The sequence below is a fragment of the Amblyomma maculatum genome, chromosome 7 (assembly GCF_055883805.1).
Source record: "Amblyomma maculatum isolate TAMU_Amacu chromosome 7, ASM5588380v1, whole genome shotgun sequence".
NCBI classification, from domain to species: domain Eukaryota; kingdom Metazoa; phylum Arthropoda; class Arachnida; order Ixodida; family Ixodidae; genus Amblyomma; species Amblyomma maculatum.
In genome coordinates this window covers 93,752,604-93,757,480 of record NC_139350.1, presented here as the reverse complement: position 1 = coordinate 93,757,480, position 4,877 = coordinate 93,752,604, and the positions used below count along the sequence as shown (strand labels likewise).

The window sequence follows — 4,877 nt, the reverse complement described above, 5'->3', positions numbered from 1 at the left end:
GCTAGGTCTCCGTGGACAGTAAATTGCCGTTTTGGCTTCACAGCCTTGCAGGCTTCCATCCACGTACATTACTATGGAATCTTGAGGCAGGTGAGTATCTTGCCCTTCAAATTTCTGGCGAAGCAACGATGCCGAGTTGGCAGACGTTGGTCTGCGGATATCAGTTTGCTTGTTGTCTCCTAACTGTATAAATTTCCAGGGAGGGAGAACTGGCGCGGGTGGCTGAAGAATAATGTGTGACATTGCATACGCCCTCAGTGCTTGCCTGGAATGTGACAAAGTGGCCTTGAGTCTGCGAGCATCACGGCTCTGCTGCACCAGTTCATCGATGGTGTTGAGCTGCGCACTCTCCTGTAACGCTACGACCGGTGTGAGTAGTGGAAGGCGTATAATGGTCCTCATAGCTTCTCGATTTACTGCTTCAAGGCGGTCCCATTGTGCTCTGTAAGATGGTGGAATTGGGACTGATAAACAATACGTGGCTGCAGAACCACCCTCACTAACTGGCGTGCAACAGACGAGCCAGCCGCACCCGTTTTAGGTGCAATTCTTCTTATTAAACTAATAGTTTGAAGTGCTTGCTTTTTTCCTGAGAAAGCCAAGCAGTCGCTGATCCTGATTGGTGAATTGTTAAGCCCAGAATTTTCAGGCTCGAACTTTCTTGTATTGGGGTGCCTGATAGAGAGAGACGAATTGGATTTGAGGTAAGTTTACGGCGTCCCCAGCGGTTGGCGACTGACGTGTATGAAGTTTTACACACAGAAAGTTGAAGGCCAATGGATGATGCGTAATCAGAGGTTACGTCTAATGCTGACTGAAGGGCGGCTTCTTCAGTGAGATCATGGTGAGTGCTCCATACCGTGATATCATCTGCGTATTGCAAAAACTTGATTTCAGGGATATCATGTAAGCGCCACGCCAATGGGATGAAAGTAATATTGAACAACGTCGTGGACAATACTGATCCCTGGGGCGCGCCACGTAGTGAAACGAATGAACCAACAGTGTCACCACTGAGGCGTATTGCAAATTTTCTTCTGTCCAAAAATGATGCGACAAAAGTGCGTACTCTCGGAGGGAGATGAAGCATGTCAATAGTATTCAGGATTGCAGCATGACTGATGTCATATGCCTTTTCAACGTCCATTGCTAATATGGTACGTACACTGCGGTGCGGGTAGATGATAGAACTGCTGATGCCAAGACAGCCAACCCGTCCTCTGTACCTATGTATGGACGAAATCCAATTTGAGCAGGGTGATAAAAACAGTGCTGTTCAAGCCACCAAGAGAGTCGTGTGGCTAGCATTTTCTCTGCGAGCTTGCAAAGCGTTGGTGTTAAGCAGATTGGTCGTAAGTTGGCAAGGTCTGTTGGAGGCTTCCCACTTTTGGGAATAGGGATCACGACAGCGGTTTTCCAGCTCTCTGGTACGACACCATCAAGCCACACTTTGTTTATGGCGTCTAGTAGTTGAGGAAATGGAGCAGTACTGAGGTTCTTGTAAACCTCATGCTGAATTTTGTCCAGGCCGGGCGCTGTTTTCCGTTTCACATCATGAATGCACCATTTCGGAAATCGCAGCGCCGCGAAAAAACCTAGCGGGCGCGCGACGCATTATGGGAAAAGTGAGCGAACGCCGACCGACCGCCCGTCTTTCCTGCCTCCTGCGTTCGCATAGCTGCGGTGTGTGTGTGTACGTGCTTCGATTGCTTTAAGATTTCGTGTATTTTTTGGTGGTGGGCGGTTGCAGGTGCGTTATATTAAGTGTTACGTGCCTGTGGGTTACTTAGTGGCCGCTGCCACTACTGCGCGCGATGTCGTCGAAGTGCCGAGGCGGTGGTCAGACTTGTTGTGTGCCTGGCTGCGACAACAACACGCTGAAAGACAAGAACGTTTCATTTCACGCGTTCCCTGCAAATGAAAAAGAAAAAAAGGAGTGGGTGAGAAGAATCAACCGCCAGGGAAGTGCTGGTCGCTTCTCTTTGTGGCAACCTTCTAAGCACCACCGGATCTGCGGAGCTCACTTCAACGCAAGTGGACGCCGTGGCTATATGGACCGGTTGCCGACAATTTTCCCTCATAAAGTCATCAGTCAACTATCTCCTTCCTTTAATACCGGTAAATATATATATTCAGGCGGTTATCGCATATTATCATTACTGCCAAATCTCTTCCAGTCGCGAAACGCAAGAAGACGAGCTCCCAAACTGCCTCTGCCAGCCCTGTGCTCGTCCTGAACGAGTTGGAGATCGGCTACGTAGTTGACGTGCCCCAATGCGATCAACGTAAGAGACGCTTTAACTGTGCCATCTTTTTTCTGAGGCTTCGATTTTGTGTGTTCGCATTTTCATCAAAGCGTTTGTACGCAGAGAGCGACGTAGTTTCCCAGGAGCCCACCCAGCTGACCTTCGGTGCACCGGCTTCGTCTCGCACGGAAACAGGTTAGTGATGGTTCAAAATTCTCACTTTCTCCATTCCACTATGAAAACTTATTTTTCGCATTTAACGGACCCCTATCGCGCCCACTCATTGTGAGGTCCACGGGTGCTGTGGCGACCGGTATATTAATAAATGGACCAAACTTTTTTCCCGCGAAGCCAGTTTTTCGCAAGCTTTTGCAGCTAGCCATGGGAAGTCTACATGTTATGAGTTGCATAACCTCATGTATTCTGTGACATGTCATCAGTGATTTGTACCGTGCATGTGTTATTACTTCAGCGAGTTTTCTGATAAACGCGGTACCTCTTCCACCAGTGCACGCATTGTGAAACTTACCCATTTCATTTCTTTCACCGCGACATTATTCCCTTCACCACAGCTTGTAAAAATGACACAAAAGTCAGGCTATCCAAATGCATATACAGTGTAGATTTGGCTGATGTGCTGGGTGCATGAAACCTATGGTTCCATGCTGGTTGGTAAGCTGCTTGCACAGGTGGATCAGTGGAGTGAAAGAGAGTTGGGCTCTATGGCTTTGTCATCCTAGTTCTTTGTTGTCTGTATATCAGTGTAAGCTGAGAGCAAGGGTTCAGAACACACATTGTGGGCTGAAGTGACTATTTCAAGCCCTGAAATCTGTATTAAAGCACGGCCTAACTGTTCGCAAATCAATAAACAGTTTTTATTTTCTAGGTGCCGAGCATTCATACTCCATGGGGCCTCCAGACACAGCATCTGCTGCCGCACTAAGGAAAGTCAACCACCTTCTCGAAGTATGTGGAAAACTGGAGCATGAAAATAACTTGCTTCGAAAAGAGAAATCTGTGCTCCAGAAAACGGTTGAGGATCTGGAGGCTCAGTTGCACCATGTGAAAGTTGAGGCGCTTAAAGAGAAGCTAAAAACAAAAAACCTTGTCTCAAAAGTTCACGGTTTTGTTTCAGATCAAAAGCGACTAGTGTTTTATACAGGGTTTAACTCCTTTGAAAAATTTGATGCGTTTCTGGAACATGTTGAAGGCATGTACCAGACACTGAAAACAGGTGCTGGCAGGCCACCAGCACTGAAAATGAAAGAACAGGTCATTGCAGTGCTTTGCAGGCTCCGGGTTGGGTTACTGGAGCAGGATTTGGCATATCGCCTGAAAGTGTCTGTGTCAACCGTGAGTGCAATGTTCACATTTTGGGTAAATTTTTTGTTTGAAATGTTAATCCAGATACCAATGTGGCCATCCCGTAACACAGTGGACATGTTCATGCCAGACAATTTTAAAGAATTGTACCCATCGACACGCATTGTACTGGACTGCACAGAAATTTTTATCGAGAACCCGTCTGATTACAGTACGCAAAGCGACACTTTCAGCTCGTACAAAGGACACAACACTGCAAAAGGACTCATTGGCATCACTCCAAACGGCTTCGTTTCTTTCGTGTCAAATCTTGCACCTGGGAGACTTTCCGATCGAGAAATCACGAGACACAGTGGCCTCTATGAGTTGCTCGAGGAAGGGGACAGCGTAATGGCGGATAGAGGATTCCTCATTGAAGATGACCTCCGTCAGCTTGGAGTCGAATTAAACATGCCACCTATGTTGAATGGCCGCTCGCAGTTGTCACTGGCAGATGAGATAGCAACACGGCAGATAGCGAGTTTGCGAATTCATGTTGAGCGTGTCATCAGGGAAGTTAAAAACTTCAGAATACTCCGTGCTGTCTTTCCTAATGTTATGGCAGAGAAGCTGAACAAGATATGGAAAATTTGTTGTTATCTCAATAATTTCATGCATGAGCCCATTCTAAACCGATGAGCGATGGTAGTGTTCTTAATGTTTTGTATGTTATGCATGATCTACTGTAATGCAGGGGTGCTCAAACTCTTTAGCCTTCTCATTTGAAGACCAAATCATTTCGCTAAAATGCAGTCGGCTTCTAACATGTTTCATTTGTGTTCTGGCCAGCTTTGGTCACGGAGCCTGTCTTGAAAATATTTGTTTTATGGGGGATTAACGTCCGAAAGCGACTCAGGCTATGAGAGACGCCGTAGTGAAGGGCTCAGGAAATTTCGATCACCTGAGGTTCTTTAACGTGCACTGACATCGCACTGTACACTGGCCTCTAAAATTTTGCCTCCATCGAAATTCGACCGCTGCGGCTGAGGCTTGAAAAGGTGCTGGCCGACATATGTAAAAGGGGTATGCAAGCTGCGCAGCACATGAACAAGTACTTAAATTCTGTTATGACTGACTGTATAGTGAGATAGCTGTAAGCAGCTACAGCATTAGTCCCAAAATAACTGGCTAAAGTGGATGAAGACATGCATGAACATAGGTGCTTGGGGATTCTAGGAACTGTTCCAAGAACCCCTAGAGTTCCCCAAAATGCAGTTTGAGAATCCCTGCTGCAGTGCAAGGCATCGAACTTGCACTGAATTACACTAT

At 46.8% G+C, this 4,877-nt stretch overlaps 1 protein-coding gene across 1 annotated transcript; it reads left to right on the top strand.

Moving 5' to 3' along the window:
- The first annotated feature begins 1,575 nt into the window (after window positions 1-1,575).
- LOC146183969 (uncharacterized) lies at window positions 1,576-4,877 on the top strand. The gene is made up of 4 exons (XM_084609265.1): window positions 1,576-2,118; window positions 2,178-2,285; window positions 2,370-2,441; window positions 3,133-4,877. The coding sequence occupies exons 1-4, from the start codon at window positions 1,815-1,817 to the stop codon at window positions 4,245-4,247; spliced, it is 1,599 nt and encodes a 532-aa protein (XP_084465391.1). The 5' UTR covers window positions 1,576-1,814; the 3' UTR covers window positions 4,248-4,877.

Bases quoted from the DNA above. Each gene is read 5' to 3' on its own strand.
- LOC146183969 (XM_084609265.1), top strand. From the start codon at position 1,815: ATGTCGTCGAAGTGCCGAGGCGGTGGTCAGACTTGTTGTGTGCCTGGC. The intron at 2,119-2,177 runs GTAAATATATAT...AATCTCTTCCAG, and splicing joins ATCTCCTTCCTTTAATACCG to TCGCGAAACGCAAGAAGACG. The intron at 2,442-3,132 runs GTTAGTGATGGT...TTTATTTTCTAG, and splicing joins TTCGTCTCGCACGGAAACAG to GTGCCGAGCATTCATACTCC.